Source organism: Geotrypetes seraphini, chromosome 3 (genome assembly GCF_902459505.1).
Source record: "Geotrypetes seraphini chromosome 3, aGeoSer1.1, whole genome shotgun sequence".
NCBI lineage: Eukaryota > Metazoa > Chordata > Amphibia > Gymnophiona > Dermophiidae > Geotrypetes > Geotrypetes seraphini.
The window spans coordinates 54868933-54886713 of record NC_047086.1 but is presented as its reverse complement, the minus strand read 5'-3'; the positions used below and the strand labels follow the sequence as shown (position 1 = coordinate 54886713).

Below are 17781 nucleotides of genomic sequence, written 5' to 3'. Positions count from 1 at the left end.
GTAAGACATAGAGCAGGAGGGGAGGGAACCAAAAGAGAGAAAGTAATTAGGATGTGATCAGACCAGGGTAGAAGAAAGGTAAGAAAAGAAAATGGAAGAATGCAAGTTGAGATGAAGTGAGAACTAGGTGAAGAGTATTCTTGGCAGAGTGGGTAGGACAGGAGACATGTTGCCTAAGACTGGCATTAGCTGTGAAGGACAGGAAGGAGAAAAAGTCCTGGGGAGAAGAATGACTGAAGTCACTGAGAAGCAGCAGGGGATGGTAAAGAGTAGTACACTCTGATGTAAAGGCATCAAGCCCATAGAAAGAAGGAGACATAGGAGGAGATGGGTGGTATATCAATGCAAGAAAGAAATGGGAAGAGAGAAAGGAGAGGTGGAGGATGAGCACCTCAGAGAAAGTGAAGGGCTTGAATGAACATAATATTATCTGAAGAGAGGAATGGAAGAGACAAACAATGCCACCACCCCAATGAAATGGTTGCAGCACATGGAGTAAGAGGAAGCCTGATGGGCATGCAGACTGAAGAGAGGCTGGCGTCACCGGGACATAGCCATGTCTCAGTATCAAAAAGAAGATCAAGTGAGTATTGAGAAATCAAATTGGAGATCAGAAACATTTTATGTTTTAGCAAATAAAGGTTAGGTAGACTGATCTTTAGAAAATGACATGGGAACAAATTTGTCCCTGTCCCCCCAGGATCTATCTCCATCCCTGTTCTGACCTTGCCCCTGCCCCATCCCTGCAAGCTCTGTCCTCATCTGCACAAGCCTCAAACATTTATGATGTTTAAGTGTTCAAGACTTTTGCAGATGAGGACAGAGCTTGCAGGGATGGGATAGGGATAGTGACAGAACTCATGGGGATGGGACGGGGATAGAGATAGATCCTGCAGGGATGGGAACAAATTTGTCCTTGTGTCATGCTCTACTGGTCTTCAAGGTATGAAAGGAGGTGGGTAGGGGACTAGGAAACGAAAAGGGTAAGGAAGTGGTGTGAAGGGCGAGTATGACAGAGTGGAGGAGATTGATTCAGATTAATACTGGAATAGGGGAGAGGGAGAGGGGAAGGAAGGGTTCCAAATTTGGAGGACACAATCTCCAAGAGAAGTGCAAGAGCAATGAAGAAAGTGAGCCTGCAAGCACAGCCCCAGGTGCCCAAAGAGGCGACCCAGAACACACAAGGAGCACAACCTTATCTTAAATTGTGCTTCTTTGGCGCACCCCGTGGCACAAGTGCCTTGCAGCACAGTTGATGTTAAAGCCAGGGGAGAATGACATCACCTTGTCAGATCTCAGGAAAGAGTGGGGGTTATGCAATAGTTGTGCTGTATCCTGCACAGGAAAGCAGAGAAAGTTCACAAGATACACAGTAGGCATAGCAGACAGTTACTAAATCAAGAAGCACCTTGCACCTTGAAATTAAAGCCAGGAGAAAATGTTGTCACCTTGTCAGAATAGCGGGAGGTTTCAGAAAACAGCAGGGGTTGTACAATAGTTGTGCTGGAACCTTGTCAGAACAGCGAGAGATAGAGCTAATTCTAATATAATACCTATCAATGGAACTACAAGTAAACTACCTGTATATATAAAAAAGTCTTCTTTAGAATTAGGTAACTTTGATTTGTCACTGTGTTAAGGAAAAGCATTTGAGCCTTCTGGTACAGAGTCTAATTTTAACCCCATTAGACTATTGTAATTCTATTTATACTGGAACATCATCAAGGAAAACTCAACTACTTCAGAACACAGCTGTTGTATTAAAAGACTCTACTGGTTACTGCACGAATAAAGATTAAAATATCATGCCATATTTTTAAAATTCTTTAATGATAATAATAATAACAGTTTATATACCGCAGGACCATGAAGTTCTATGCGGTTTACAATGAATTAGAAAGATTCTATGAATTAGAATGAATTACAATGATTCACCAAGTCGAAGGCCGAGCTCATGTCAAATTGCATGATTAGGGCATTAAGGCCCTTGCTGAATAAGGTGCGTAAGTAATCTAGGGTCGCCGCAATCACCGTCTCGGTGCTAAACAGAGGTCCGAAGCCAGACTGGGTTTCATGTAGTAGAGAGAACTGATCAAGGTAGTCCATCAACTGGGTATGTGCTAAACCTTCCATTATTTTTACGAAGAATGGAATGGATGCTACCAGTCTATAGTTGGTTACTGATGTTAGGGATTGTTTACAATTTTTTAGAATTGGGGTAATTATAATGTCACCGTTATTACCGGTAGTTAGGAATTTTCCATTTTTGAAATTATTGGTCAGATAGCTCCACAGTGTTAATGGTACAGCACCAGTGTATTTGAGTGGCTTGAGTTTTATTCCATCAAATAACATCTCTATCTACAGACCATTTGCTGTTGAACTTCCCCACTTGCAAAGACGTTCACTTCAAGAGAGCTTTTTCCTTTAAGCTATCAAATTTTGGAACAAGATACCTTTACCCCCTCTTTTACTAAAGTGCGCTAACCGATTAGCATACGCTAATCGAATTAGCGCATGCTAAATGCTAATGCGTCCATAGACTAACTTGCACGTATTAGCATTTAGCGCACACTAATCGGTTAGCCCACCTTAGCTGTTAAGCAACAACCTATCTATGTGTTATTTAAAATCTTATGTCTTTCACAAATGTTTAAACCAGGGGTGTCAAACTCAATCACATTAAGGGGCTGAAATCCAAAACACAGGCTAAGTCGCGGGCCAGACCCCGCTCAATCTCCGCCCCAGACCCCACCCCCATAATAATACTAATTATAACACCATTTTTTCCATTCATTTTTCATATATATATATATATACACACACACAATATAATCTTATTAACACATAATGGTAATGGTTAACCACAAAATTAAACAACACAAAACACACTATATGCTTCTCAACATTCATTCCTACAAGAACACAGATAATCCCTATGCAAATACGGGACCAAAAACTAAAAGTACTAATATATTACAAAAAACACCCTAAGATTCAAGATTCTGCAGTACAACCCCAGAGAAAAAGAAACAAATATATTTCTTCCTGAGCAGTGCAAAAGATAGACAGCAGATTAAAATGCTCAAAATTGACACAATTCAAACACTAACTTGAAAATAAAATCATTCCCCCAATCTTTTTTGTCTCCCTCCATGCTGTGCCTCCCTCCGGTATCTAACCTTCTGACCGGCTCTAACCTGGCCGTTTTATGTGGCCCGTGGGTCTGATGACCCCCGGTGTCATCTTGTGGCTGGTTCCCTCCTCCTCACAGCCATAGCGAGCACAGATCTGCGTGCAGCGGCTCCTCGTGTGTCCTGCACCCGAACTGGAAGCCTTCTTTCTGATGTCGCAATTTCAGAGGGAATGCTTCCGGATGAGGTGTGGGATGCGCGACACTACGGCTGTGATGAGGAGGGAGCTGGCCACAAGGTAAACCTGGGGGCATTGGACCACGGGACAGATTTGGCCTGCGGGCCTCGAGTTTGACACCTGTGGTTTAAACCAACATCAGCTCTCTTTTACTGATGTCTATCCAACTGTAGAAATTATTTGAATTCTTCTAATGTTAGCCACTTTGAACCAGATCTTAATGTATATTTTCTGTAAACCGCTTAGAACCTAACGGATGTAGCGGTATATAAGAAATAAATTACATTACATTACATTATACATGAGATTGAGACCAATATTTTTCAAAACTACAGCTTTACAAATTATTGAGAATACATTACGGCAGCATTCTGAGACACCAACAGAGTTTCTGATCATTATTTCAATTTGTGCTAACCTTTAATTATTTCTTTTTTTGAAAAGCAGTTTTTCCTTCAAGTGTTTGGCATTGCCATGGATACAGCGATGGCCCCAAGTGTGACCAATTTATATGTCACATTTTGAACAGCAATTTTTATATTGCTCTAAATGGGTTAACCATATTGTCACCTGGAGGAAATTAGGTAATTGATTTTCTTTTTCAATTTTGAATTTTTCTCAAAGCTAATTTAAAGCATTTTTGTTGTGTTGAATTCTCTGGAAGTTAATTTGCAATTCACAGCTATGATATATCAAAATCAAATAGCTGCTCTATATCAATAAGCGGTGCACAGAAACATTACTTTGCTATAATAGTTTCTATCATAGATCTTTATGAAAGGCATTTGGACAATTTTTGAAAATATATCAAATATGTTCCATTTAAGGGAGGTTCTTCCATTAGGCTCAGCAATTGGAAAAAAAAAAAAGATATTTTGGTATTCAAATTTGGCTCCTCAAATCATTAGCAGATTCTATCCATTACTCAGGATATGGGCCTGAACCCTGTGTAGCATATACTAAGACCCTCTTTTACAAAGGCGCGCTAAGCGTTTTAGTGCAGATTTAGCGCACGCTAAATCAATGCATGCGCTAACCGCTAACTCATCCATAGAATAACATGCACGCATTAGCGTTTAGTGTGTGTTTAGTGCGCGCTAAAAAGCTTCGCGCACCTTTGTAAAACAGGGGCGTATAGGTTCTAATCTGTGAGACTAATTGTTTTATTCTGTGTTATACCCTAAAGAAAAAATAATCTAGTCAAGTGGCATAGTAGGAGAGGGCGCAGGTAATAAGGGGCCCTTTCAGTAGTGGCTCACATCCTCAGAGTAGTTGGCTAGGATTCCCAAGTCCTTCTTTAGGTGCTCTTGACTCGTGCCCGAGTCCTAGCAACTTGATGAATTACAGATGTTAAAAAAAAAAACAGATTTGTGCTAGTCCGGTAAGGTCTTCCAGCATCATCCGCATGGTTTTTTCAATGTTTTATTGCAGGTCGCCCTCTTTGCCTGGTTCCTTCAATCTTCCCAAACATGATGTCCTTCTTGAATGATCTTTCTCTTCTCTTCTGACAGTATGACCAAAATAAGACAGTCATAACTTCATCATTTGGGCTTCCAGTGACATAGCTGGTTTGATCTCTTCCAAAATCAATTTGTTAGTTCTTCTGGCGGTCCACGGCATGCATAAAATTCTTCTCCTGCTTGTAATTTACAGTGTGGCCTTATTCTACTGTATTGGTCTTTTGTATGCATTTTCTTCACCGCTGCCAATAAACAGTTATAAAAAAAAAAATCCTTCTCCAACACCAAAGCTCAAATTAATCAGTCTTCTTTCTGTCTTGTTTACGTGAAGCAGCATAATTAAAAAAAACAAAACAAAACAATGTCTAAATCTGTTTTGAGCCTAGGGCGCTAGTCGTCCAAAATCGGCAGCATCTAAAATCCATTCTTGAAAAACACATCCAAAATTTTTTTTTTTCAAGAATCATCTAATTATACGTCCAGCTGTTTGATCGTCCAGACCAAGTTGTCTATCTTTATGCCGCATTCTCATCCAAAACATTGTCCAAGTCTAGAACAAGACCTTTTCGATGTAGGAGAGGTCAGTAAAGTGATGGACTGGCCACCCAGACATGGCAACAGAGTAGTCGGGAACTTTACAGGGTAATGGAGTGAACTTCACAAAAAGGGTACCACATAAACATCTCACCACAACTCCTTTGCAGGTTATGGTGAGCCCCCCAAAACAACCCCCAAACCTACTATACCCACCTGTCTACCACTCCAATACCCTTATGGCTGCAGGTGGCACCTATATGGCAGAACATTAGGGTTTGGGGGAGTTTTTGTATACTCACATTTTTCATCATAAATGCAGTGGTTATAGACCTGGGTCCTCCTCTCTATTGTTCACTAGCACACACCCCTCCCCACCCCTAGACTACTTAAGCCACCTCTTTGCAGCTCTACTAGGCTTTCCTATGACAGGTGCTGATGTTCTGGAGGCAGGTATGTATGTTTTATTCTGATTTTTATGGCGGTGTAGGTAGGTGGGGGTCATTGATCACTGAGGGAGTATGTGGGGTCTGTACTTTGTTCCTGCAGTGGTTAGCTGGTCACTTTGAATACCTTCTGGGCACTTAGACCTGTTTTTAGATCGCCTAAGTCACAATGTATAAGTTCCGTCTAGGCAGTCTTATCAAACTTTCAATTATCGATGCATGACGACTAAGTTTGGTCGGCCTACATCCCATCCACCTCCCTCCCTAACCACTCATTGAAAAATGCACCTTTTCGCTTTGGATGCACAGTGGCAGTCAAGAGGCCTAAGATGCCTCTAGATACATCTAAAAACTCATTTTGATTATCGGTACTTGGACAACCTGACTTTTAGGTCATCCAAGTGCCAATTTAGGCGGGATTTTAGAAATAGTTTCATTTCGATTATGTACATAAGTCAACTTAAATTGAAGAAAAACAAAAATTTATTCAAAAAATAACAATCATATAACCAGAGAACAAATTAATATCAAGTCGTATTAACATCCATGGAGGTAAACCTTGAAGACGTACACAAGCAGATAGATAGATTAAAAACTGACAAATCTCCGGGCCCGGATGGAATCCACCCTAGGGTATTGAAAGAACTAAAGGAGGAAATAGCAGAACTACTACAGCAGGTTTGTAATCTATCCCTGAAAACAGGCGTGATCCCGGAGGATTGGAAGATAGATAATGTTACACCCATCTTTTAAAAAGGATAGAGAGGTGACCCGGGGGACTACAGACCAGTAAGTTTGACTTCAGTTCCGGGGAAGATAGCGGAAGCACTGATAAAAGACAGCATCGACGAGCATCTAGAAAGGAATAAACTGATGAAAACAAGCCAACATGGCTTCTGCAAGGGAAGATCGTGCCTAACAAACTTATTACACTTCTTTGAAGGAATTAACAAATGGATGGACAAAGGGGATCCCACAGACATCGTATACTTAGATTTCCAAAAAGCCTTTGAGAAGGTACCCCATGAACGCCTACTAAGGAAACTGAAGAACCATGGAGAGGAAGGGATGTACATAGATGGATCACAAATTGGTTGGCGGGTAGAAAGCAAAGGGTAGGAGTAAAGGGCCACAACTCGGACTGGAGGAGGGTCACGAGTGGTGTTCCACAGGGGTCGGTACTCAGACCGCTGCTGTTCAATGTATTTATAAATGATCTAGAAACAGAAATGAAGTGTGAAGTAATAATATTCCCAGACGACACCAAACTATTTAGTGGAGTTGGGACTAAAGAGGACTGTGAAGATTTACAAAGGGACCTGAAAAAACTATGAGTGGGCAATGAGATGGCAAATGAAGTTTAATGAAGAGAAATGTAAAGTCTTGCATGTAGGAAACAGAAACCTGAAGTACAGCTATACGATGGGAGGGCTGGTAATGGGTGAAAGTACCCAAGAAAAGGACTTGAGGGTAATAGTGGGCAACACAATGAAGCCGTCGGCACATGCGAAGCGGCCTCTAAGAAGGCAAATAGAATGCTGGGTACTATCAAAAAAGGTATTACAACCAGAATGAAAAAAGTTATCCTGCCGTTGTATCGGGCGATGGTGCGCTCGCATCTGGAGTACTGCGTCCAATTTTGGTCAACGTACCTTAAGAAGGATATGGCGATATTCAAGAGGGTTCAGAAAAAAGCGACGCGATTGATAAAAGGTATGGAAAACCTTTCTTTTTTTTTTTTTTTTCCATTATTTTTTATTTTCAAATTTTACATAAAGTGTACAAAATATTAAAATACAATTGATAAATACATGGAAAACCTTTCATATGCTGAAAGATTAGAGAAACTGGGGCTCTTTTCCCTGGAGAAGTGGAGACTTAGAGGGCACATAATAGAGACTTACAAGATCATGAAGGGCATGGAGAAAGTGGAGAGGGACAGATTCTTCAAATGTTCGAAAACTACAAGAACAAGAGAGCGTTCAAAAAATTAAGAGGGGACAGATTCAGAACCAATGCTAGGAAGTTCTTCTTCACCCAAATGGTGGTGGACACCTGGAATGCGCTTCCAGAGGGTGTGATAGGACAGAGTACGGTTTTGGGGTTCAAGAAGGGATTAGATAATTTCCTAAAGGAAAAGGGGATAGAAGGGTATAGATAGAGGATTACTATATAGGTCCTGGACCTGATGGACCGCCGCGTGAGCAGACTGCTGGGCGTGATGGACCTCTGGTCTGACCCAGCAGAGGCACTACTTATGTTCTTATGAATTACCAGACCTCAAATACTTGAATAGTTTTTCATGCCCTTACTGGGATAGTACATTCATCATTGGTCTTGGTAAAGTGACATGTGCTCTAAATGACTTTTATAGTCTTAATTTAATTCCATGCAATAAATATAAAGTGCATAGAGTGCATAAGGTGCTAAGGAAAGGAAGGCACTTATTCCTTAAATTGTGTATATCCTTGGGTATACAACAAGATCTCCTCAGAATACTTCCAGAACCGTTATAACATATAGTGGTTCCATGAACAAGTCTGATCTTCATTTGGAGTGTTATTTCCTTGCCTTTGAATATTTTGTCGAGAGCCTTCATTGAGGAGCAACCAAGTGCTATTCTACAGAATATTTCTTCCCAAGTCCTACCAGCTGAAGATGTCCTCTGCTGGAAGCCCTATGTCTTGTCAACACTGGAGAAGTCAGAAGCATGCTTCTATCAGATGTCTGCACCTCGCATGCAACTCAGTTCATGCGCATGAACTAAGCATGCATGGGGCAAAAGATATTGGCAGATGGAAACCCACTGCTGACTTTCCCCATGTTCACATGCCAGCCAAGGTATTTTTAACACTGGGGGTGGGAGTAGAGAGGGAAGAAATGCATGGGACCACCCAGAATTCCTAGTCATTAAACCCCCTCCTTTACAAAGCCGGGCTAGCGTTTTTAGTGCTGGCCGCCATGGTAACAGCTCCGACGCTCATAGAATTTCTGAGCATCCGAGCTGTTACCGCGGCGGCCAGAGATAAAAACACTAGTGCAGCTTTGTAAAGGAGGGAGTCATTGATCTTATGGCAAATACACTTATTGTACTTTTACTGGTAAAAGTGATAAATGAGAAAATCCTACAACATATAAATAAAATCAATAAAACTTTTTGAACATTAAAATTTGTATTCTGTTAACACCTTAGCAGTTCTAAGTTAAAAGAACCCAGCAGTTAAAAGAACCCAGAGCAATCTCTAGGATTTACATAATAAAACAAATAGGAAATACAAGAATTTTCTATGATAATGAACATGAATACATAAATTATAATTATTAGTCATTCGTTGTTCAAAACAAATCTTCATAAAAATAGCTTTAATATTCCTCTGAATTCTATATACAGTACTCCCCCGATACTCGCTGGGATTACATTCGCGGAGTGACCACGAATGTTGAAACACCGCGAATATCAGAAGAGTACTGTAATCGGTACTCCCCCCCCCCCTCCTCCTCCTCCTCTCTTTCTCCGGCACCACCTTCTTTGTTTGGGGGTTTTCTAGAGCTCAGCAACCCCTGCCTTCGTCCTCGGCCCGAGCTGCACCGCTTACCTGTTTTAGCCCGTACTCCCAAAGGAGCTCAGAACCAGTTACAAATCAGGTACAAAAGCACTTTCCCTATCTATCTTGGTGGGCTCACAGTCTATCTAATGTACCTTGGGTAGTGGAGGATTAAGTGACTTGCCCAGGATCACAAGAAGCGTGCAGGGTTTGAACCCACAACCACTACGCCACACTCTCCTGCCCAAACTCCAACATGTGAACATCTACCTTGCTATGTAAGTTAAGTGGTAATTTACCGAATAGTGCTTTAGGTGGAATTTTGACAATTACATGTATGTATGCACACATATGCCCATAAATGCAATTATTCTAAACATTTACACACATAGGGCTAGAATCAATAAATGGCACTGAAAAAAAAGTGGTAGATGATATTCTATAATGTATGTATAATTATAATTTGCTTTGAACATTGGAAACAGCAGGCTATAAATTGTTATTAATAATAATAACAACTAGAGAATTCCTAAGGCATAACAATCTTAATGTTGTAGTTGGTTTTTTGTACAAGCCTGGAAACATCAATTGACTTTAATTTATTAAATTTTGATTGGCAAATAATGTTATATATTATAAGCTATACAATCACTTATCTTCTACAGAATTCCATAAAGAATATTATTAGAATGTCGCCTCTTTCCCTCCAAGATACAATTATTGTTGGAAAGGATCAAAGATGCACAATTCTACTTACAGGTGCACCAGCAATTCCCCGAGGACCAGGATCACCATCTAATCCCCGAGCACCCTGTAAATCACAATAAGGAAAATTAAACTTGTATAGAAAACATTCCTCGATGCTGGTCTATCCTGAATCCCAGTTTTATTGATGTTGAAAATGGAGCTGGCTATCACAGAGAATCATATACTACTACTTATCATTTCTACAGCATTGCCAGACATACTCAGGGCTGTACATTAAACATGTAAGAGACAATCCATGCTCAGTAGAGTGTACACTCCTCCATCAATATTCGCGGGGGTTAGGGGCAAAGCCGTCCTGTGAATATTGAAAATTTGCGAATAACTTTTGGGCCAGCTCTGACCCACCCCCGCCTCCCACCCACCTTTCCCCCGGCATCCCGGACCTTATCTGGTGGTCTAGCGGTCTTTTGGGGCAGGAGCGATCTTCCTACGCTCCTGCCCCATGTAGATCACTCATGGCAGCCATTTTGTATGAGTGATTTGCACGAAGTAGGAGCGTAGGAAGATCGCTCCTGCCCCTAAAGATCGCTAGACCACCAGGTAAGGTCCGGGGAGGTCTGGAAGGCGAAAGGGAGTTGGGGGTGATTCCGGTTTTAGGAAATCGCAAATAATCAAAATCACGAGTCCTAAAACTGCAAATCGGGAGGGGGAAGTGTACACTCTAATTAAAACAGACAAACATGACAAATAGGGATTAGATAATTTCTCACAAAGGGAATGATAAAATAGACATGGGTATTTTACAAAATTAGTGGGAGTTAAGAGTTAAAAGTAGCCTAAAAAAAGTGGGCTTGTAGTCTAGATTTGAATACTGCCAGAGACGGAGCTTGACGTATTGACTGATGCAGTCTGTTCCAGGCATAAAATGGAACAATATAGACTGGACAGAGTCTTGAATTGGTAATAGAGGGGAAGGGTACAGATAAGAGATACTTACTCGATTAATGGAGTTCCCAGGGAGGAGTATAAGGAGATATAAGGGATACTGAATGCACTTGTAACTCAATAAAATGAGTTTTAGCTGTATGTGGAAATGGATAGGGAGCCAATGAAGAGATTTAAGGAGAGAGCATAGTGACACTGGCAGAATATAAATTGTGCAACAGAATTTTGAATGGACTGAAGAGGACAGAGATAGTTTAGTGGAAGACCTGTGAGAAGCAGACAAGAGGTGATAAGGGTTTTGGTACTGTGCTCAGAAAGAAAAGGCCAGATTTTGGTGCTATAAAGAAAGAAACGATAGGCTTTAGCAGTCTGTTGGATTTGTGCAGAGAAAGTGGGAGAGGAATAAAGGTTGTGAGCTGATGAGTCAGGGAGGATAAGAATGTTGTCTACAGAAATAAAGAATGGGGGAAGAGGAGAGGTAGGTTTAGATGGAAAGATAAGAAGCTCATTCTTGGCTATGGTTAAGTTTTAAATGTTGGTGAGACATCTAGGCAGAAATATTGGGCATGTAGGCAGAGACTTGGGCCTGGATTCTGGTAGAAATTTCTGGTGTAGAGAGGTAGATTTGGGAGTCAGCAAAAAGATGATATTGAAAACCATGGGAAGAGATCAGAGCACTGAGGAAATGAGTATAGATGGGAAAAAGAAGAGGTTCCAATTCAATTCTCCTACAGAGCCAAGAATACAAAATTGACCAAACCATAAAGATTCTGGGGGTAACACTTGACAAACACCTAACCCTGGAAAACCACACAAACCTACTGTTTAAAAAATGTATTTCGGTCCTCTGGAAACTTCGCACTATTAAAAAATTCTTTGATGAAAAGTCCTTCCGTTTACTAGTACAATCATCCATCTTAAGCACCCTAGATTACTGTAACATCATATACCTAGGAGCTTATAAAAAGAACCTCAACAAACTGAGATTAATTCAGAACACCGTGATCCGACTAATCCACGGTTTAAAAAAATGGGAACACATTTCCCCTTATTATCAGAAACTCCACTGGTTACCCGCAGAATCCAGAGTCCTCTTCAAGTTTGCTTGTTTTTGCTACAAAGCTGTCTTTGGGATTCTTCCAGCTTACCTAATCTCCCAGTTCTCCCCCAACGAGTCCAACAAGAGCACTCGCAGAACAAACCTATTTAATTACCCCTCCTTGAAATCTTACCAATACAAAAAGTTTCTAGATAGAATGTTATCATTCCAGGCAGCTAGGCTGAACACATGGCTTGGAAAGCCCATACTTGAGGCCACTACATACGCAGACTTTAGAAAATCCCTGAAAACTCAACTGTTTAACAAATTCTAAATTCCTATACCCAACTCTTCCTCGCCATGACCCTTCCACCTCGCCCCCTAATTCCAAGGCCCGAAACTAATTATACTTTCCACCTTGAATCTCATGTACTGACATAATGTATCTTTATTGTAACCCATGTACTGACTAAATGTATCTTTATGGTAACCCACCTGTATCCCATACACTGACAAAATGCACCTTGATAGTAAACCACTTGTATTGTAACCCACTTGCATCCTATGTACTGACAAAATATACCTTTACTGAAACCCACTTGTATCCCATGTACTGACAAAATGAATCTTTAATGTAAACAACTTGCATCCCATGTACTGACTAAACATATCTTTATTGTAAACCGTTTCTATCCCATGTACTGTCAAATGTATCTTTATTGTAAACCGCTTCGAACTTCACGGTATAGCGGTATATAAGAAATAAATTATTATTATTATTCCAAGACAGAGCCCTGAGGTGCACTGACTGACAGTAGGATAGCAGTGGAGGAGAATCCACCACTGCATACACTAAAAGGGAGAGATGAGAAGAAAATCAAGAAAGAACAGGGCCCTGAAATCCAAGTGAGAACATATGATTTTAAAGTGTTTGAGGCTTGTGCAGATGAAGGCAGAGCTTGCAGTGATAGGAAAAGAACTCGCCGGGATGGGGTGGGAAAATGAATTCCCATAGGGACGGGGAAAAATTTGTCCTTATGTCAGTCTCTACTTTGAACTGAAATACTACCATCCGATTCTTACTTTATGCAATCAGTATGGCTCAAGTTTAATGTATTAATACTTACCTTGGCACCTTGAGCTCCCATTATGCCAATTAATCCTCTCAATCCTTTAGGACCCTGATAATAACAAAGTAAAGGCAATTACGACAATATATTTGCCCATCTGCTTATACTCATAATCATGTACCAGATGACTTTTGTTGAATTACTTGAACCTCTTTAGATACATAATGATAATAAAAATACTTATGAAATAATAGCAGTGCTAAATTAAACATTTAATTAATTTTATGTTTTGGTATTCTTAGTATAGCATAGGATCCTTCATACATAGACACTCTGAATTAGCTCACTCTTTAGTGTTTCCTTGGGGTCATACGAAAATGGTTTGAAATGGCTACATTTTATAAAGATGCCAATAGCATCATTAAAGAGAAAATACTTTACCGGAAGGCCTTGAGAACCAATTTCCCCTGAAAGTCCCTCATCACCTTCTTCACCCTAAAGAGAAAACACATTATTATTACTCATCATTTATAAAACACCATTAATAGGATATTATATAAAGAGAGCAGAGAGGCGAAAATGCAAAACAATAAAAAATTAAAAGATGTGTAGATATGAAAGAATGTATGTGAAAAACCAAATGCATATACACTTCCCCCTCCGCATTCGCAGTGATAGGGGAACGGCAAGGCAGCCAATAGAGAAAAAAACGTGAATAACTTTTCGTATGTTATTCATGGTTTTTCTGTAAAAAATAAGACACAAATCTGCAAATAACCTGACCTGTTCCAGTGAAGGAAGTGCAGCCGGGAGCAGCGATTTCCTATGATGTAAATTTGGGGGCGGGGCCTTTGATCAAAAAACCACGAATAGCCAAAACCGCGGACCGCAAAACCGTGAATATGGAGGGGTAAGTGTACCCACAAAACAATATAGGGCAATCACACAGCTCAGAAACAGATACCAAAAATGTGCAGGAATTTCATTTGGAAATCCATGCACTTCATTTTCAGTGTGGTCTTTCTTGTGTTTGATATGGTCGATCACCAGGTGTTAACTGACTATTTGTCTGAGTCTGATGCTGGATATATCAGTTTTAAATGGTTCTATTCATTGCAACAGACAGACCATAAAACATGAATATTGAAGACAGTTCTTCAAATTCTTGGCAACTGTATTGTGTGTTCCACTAGACTCAATCATTTATCCAAATTTATTTAACTTAACAAACTTAAAGAATGGTCAGTTTGGTTCAACTACTCGTACTATGAATTAAAAAGATTTCTTCACCTTCCCCTGACTTTGTGGCCAGTGACAGATATAATTTTTCGTGCCCTTGCTGGGGTTAGATGTTCATCAGCCATCTTATCTTGAATATATTATTCAATACAGGCAAAATTTATTTTTAATCAATCTTACTTGGTGAGCTACTAAATTTAAGAAGAGCACTTATCTTTCAGCTCAACGACTACCCAGCCATTTCACTGCTTTCATCAGGGGCTAATACTCTTCAAAATGTCACCTCTGCCTTTTTTAGGCTTTAGAGGTGGGACTTCTAATATGCTCTCCTCATACAACAAACAACCCGTGCATTGAATAATATATTCAAGATAAGACCGATGATGAACTTCTAACCCTAGTAAGAGCACAAAAAATTATACTAGTAGTGCCTCGGGTGTTTGAGGTCTTGGGTCAATTTGAATTGTTTATAGAAAGTACAATATATATCAGTTGAACAATCTGATTTTCCTTTTTTTGGTTCGATAACAGATGTGCCACCATGCATAAGGCCATAAGTACATAGTCTTGGGGTGCTTAAAGACTTTCCACTTTGTCGATGGATTGGGAAATCTCTGTAATTCTTCCACAGGGAGTTTCCCTTTGAAAATTTACTTGCAGATCCCAAATAAGTTTTTTAAATTTTTCCCTATAAGGATCTGCACAGATCAATTCTGAGTTGTGAAGCAATATATCCTATTTCTACTTTGCCAATGGCATAGAACATATACCTTAAGGACCTGATTCTTTAAAGGACGCCAATCTCGGCAGCCACCTAAAAAGCAACCGCCAATCGCATGTCAATCACACATCAGAATCCTATAGAGAATCGCATCTACTTTCACTAATAGACGACTTAAATGTAGGCCAGCATTTTGCAGGCCTATATTTAAGGTGTCTGTCTCACGCCTACAGAGACATGTAGGAATGCTTACAGTCACTCAAGGCCACTTTTGACGAAGGCCATGCCCACTCCATGCCTTGGGGATCTAGAGCTGTCAAAATAGCAGTCAGAGAGGCCAAACTCCAAATGGAAGAAGATCTAGCACGGAACATTAAAAAAGGAGATAAATATTTCTTCAGCTATATTAGTCACAGGAAAAGAAATAAAGACGGGATAGAATGCCTGAAGAAATCAGACGGTAGCCTTGTAGAATCAGATTCTGCGAAGGCAGAATTACTAAACGAATACTTCTGCTCAGTCTTCACCTGTGAAGCACCGGGAGCTGGTCCACAGCTTAGACAGGAGACAGCCAGAAGGACCCGTTTCAAGATTTCGAGTTTACACTCAGTAGCGACTACCACGAACTATCAAGACTCAAAGTAGATAAAGCCATGGGACCAGACAACCTACATCCCAGAGTGCTAAGAGAATTGAGTGAAGTCCTGGCAGAACCATTATCTGTTCTTTTCAATCTCTCCCTACGCATAGGAAGAGTCCCCTTGGACTGGAAAACCGCCAACGTTATCCCACTCCACAAAAAGGGATGCAGGACAGAGGCAGCAAACTACAGACCAGTGAGTCTCACGTCTATAGTGTGCAAGCTCATGGAAACACTGATCAAACAACATCTCGACATAATCCTAGACGAGGAAAACCTACGTGATCCCCACCAGCACGGATTCACCCAGGGCAGATCCTGCCAATCTAACCTGATTAGTTTTTTTGACTGGGTTACTAGACAGCTAGATGCCGGAGAGTCACTGGATGTGGTATATTTGGACTTTAGTAAAGCTTTTGATAGCGTTCAAGGTTATTGAACAAACTGAAATCAATAGGGTTAGGGAAACACTCTAACTACATGGGTTGAGGATTGGCTGAGTGGTAGACTTCAGAAGGTGGTGGTAAACGGTACCCCATCCAAAACGTTAGGCGTGATCAGTGGAGTGCCGCAAGGCTCAGTCTTGGGCCCGATTCTATTCAACTTATTCATAAGAGATATGACCCAAGGACTTAGAGGAAAGGTATCAATGTTCGCCGACGACGCCAAACTTTGCAACATAGTAGGTAAAAGCATTTTGTCTGATGATATGACGCAAGATCTACTACTGCTTGAACAGTGGTCGGCAACATGGCAACTAGGCTTCAATGCTAAAAAGTGTAAGGTAATGCACCTGGGTAAGAGAAACCCGCACAGAACTTACATACTAAATGGTGAGACCTTGACCAGGACCACGACGGAACGTGATCTAGGGGTGATCATTAGTGAGGACATGAAGGTTGCAAATCAAGTGGAGAAAGCTACCTCCAAGGCAAGGCAAATGATGGGTTGTATCCGTAGAGGTTTTGTCAGCAGGAGACCTGAAGTTATGATGCCGCTGTACAGGTCCATGGTGAGGCCTCACTTGGAGGATTGCGTTCAATTCTGGAGGCCACACTACCGGAAGGACGTGCTGAGAATCGAGTCGGTTCAGCGAATGGCCACTAAGATGGTCTTGGGGCTCAAGGATCTCACGTATGAAGAAAGACTAAATAAACTGAGGCTGTACTCACTTGAGGAACGAAGAGAGAGGGTGATATGATTGAAACGTTTAAGTACATCACGGGCCGTATCGAGTCGGAAGAAGATATCTTCTACCTCATGGGACCCTCGACCACCAGGGGGCATCCGCTGAAAATCAGGGGAGGGAAGTTCCATAGCGACTCCAGAAAATACTTCTTCACTGAAAGAGTGGTGGATCATTGGAACAAACTCCCACTGCAGGTGATTGAGGCCAACAGCGTGTCGGACTTTAAGAGAAAATGGGATATTCACATGGGATCCCTAGGGGAGTGAAACCAGAGGGCGGGTATTTGGAATGGGCAGACTTGGTGGGCTATAGCCCTTTTCTGCCGTCTTTTTCTATGTTTCTATGTTTCTACACATCTCCCTAGCAACGCAATATACACCTACAATGTAGGCATCCTTCCTCGCCTGCATTTTTTTTTTAAAGTGCATCCCGATTGGCTGTGAGATGGTGGTAGGATGCCTACTGCTGGCTACACTCGGGATGCCCGTTTTGAGAATCAACCCCTAAATCCCTGAAAAAGAAATAACACCGCAAGTATCAAACACCACCTCTCACTAAAGCCAATTTCCCTAAACAAATAACCATACTCATTTCTTACTCTCTTTGAAAATAGCCAAATCTCTTTTTGGTAAGATCTTTTTGTAATACTTCCTTGATAATTCTTTTGCAATCCGCCTTGAACTGCAAGGTAATGACGGAATAGAAATCCCTAATGCAATGTAATGTAATGTAAATGTCTAAAGCCAATTGCTTATATTCTGTGATTTTCTAGTAATCCTCATCCTAATTCTATATATGGTGTTCAGAGTGGCATGCACACACAATTTGCACAATTGACAAATGAACCAATAACAGTGGGATCTGGATAGGCCC

General features: G+C 40.9%; 1 protein-coding gene across 2 annotated transcripts in view; it reads right to left on the bottom strand.

Annotated features, from left to right (window-relative positions):
- Positions 1-17781, bottom strand: part of COL9A1 (collagen type IX alpha 1 chain) — a 215014-nt gene that overhangs the window by 111032 nt on the left and 86201 nt on the right. For both annotated transcript variants that reach the window (XM_033937800.1, XM_033937801.1), the window contains exons 19-21: positions 13561-13614; positions 13177-13230; positions 10115-10168 (exon numbers count right to left, since the gene is read on the bottom strand). In XM_033937800.1, coding sequence (XP_033793691.1) covers positions 10115-10168; positions 13177-13230; positions 13561-13614 — 162 coding nt within the window. The remainder of the gene's footprint in view (positions 1-10114; positions 10169-13176; positions 13231-13560; positions 13615-17781) is intronic.